The following is an 866-nucleotide window of genomic DNA, read 5'->3' as shown; positions in this document are numbered from 1 at the left end:
CGCTACTGTACTTTAGTTTTGTCCTCTTGTTCCCTACATACACTTCATAGAGACAGTTCCCCAGCAAATTAGAACTTCATCGTCTATTCAAGTCTAGTCTCAGTCCTGAAGCCTTATTTCAAACAGTATACGCCCCTCAAACCGCTATCAGATATAGCGGCTCAGTTTGCACTCTAGTACCGGTGTAGAACCATAGCGTGTATCAGTCCTGTACAAAGTTAAACAGTCAAACTCCTGATCCTCAGTCGTTAGGTCCCTTAACAACCTGTGTAGGAGCAACGTGGTAGGATCCAGTAGTGGCTTCTGATTCCTGGGGAACTTCCAAGGGTCCAGGGAATTGGTGCAGGACAACAGCGTCACTGTTGGATGAGTCCGGGGGACCAGGGATAAGAAAAGGGTGTCGAGTAACATTTGGAAGAAAAGGGGGAAACGGATATCGGAAACCGCCTTCATCAAGGAACTCTAAAGAAGAGTCATCAGATTCTCATTGAGAAGGGAAACTCAGGATGGGACGCCTAGGGACTGGCATCTCTATTACTCCAGCTGTGAAGCACTCTTCTAGAGTCTGGAGGTGGGAAGGGTAAGGAGTGGGCGCTCTTTGGGAACTAGTTTCTGGAGAATTATTGCACCTAGGAGCCAGAGGACAACGGCGCGGATCCAGGTTAGAGGTTTCATTGTTGTTTCTGGTGCGGGTGGTGTGCTCAGCAGGCATGAGAGATAACCAAAAAGGGATATATCTTGAAAAAACCAAGCCCAGAATACAAAAGAATCCCACTACTATGGACAAAGATAACCCCCAGTTACTAATCTTGATGCTCCTTGATGTACTCAAAGTACACTTGAGTCGGGTTGTTGCTGTTGCGGTG

The 866-nt window shown here is 47.1% G+C and overlaps 1 protein-coding gene across 1 annotated transcript; it reads right to left on the bottom strand.

Moving 5' to 3' along the window:
- Window positions 1-241: 241 nt before the first annotated feature.
- Window positions 242-675, bottom strand: FIBRA_09480 (uncharacterized protein; the record flags this gene model as incomplete). The annotated part of the gene is made up of 2 exons (XM_012321774.1): window positions 242-462; window positions 630-675. 2 exons carry the CDS (start codon window positions 673-675, stop codon window positions 242-244), a joined length of 267 nt encoding a protein of 88 aa, XP_012177164.1.
- Between the last annotated feature and the right edge of the window lie 191 nt (window positions 676-866).

This window comes from Fibroporia radiculosa (assembly GCF_000313525.1).
Source record: "Fibroporia radiculosa TFFH 294 genomic supercontigs, scaffold49542, whole genome shotgun sequence".
Taxonomy (NCBI): domain Eukaryota; kingdom Fungi; phylum Basidiomycota; class Agaricomycetes; order Polyporales; family Fibroporiaceae; genus Fibroporia; species Fibroporia radiculosa.
Note: the sequence above shows the minus strand (reverse complement) of the source record. Positions and strands in the feature narration are given on the sequence as shown.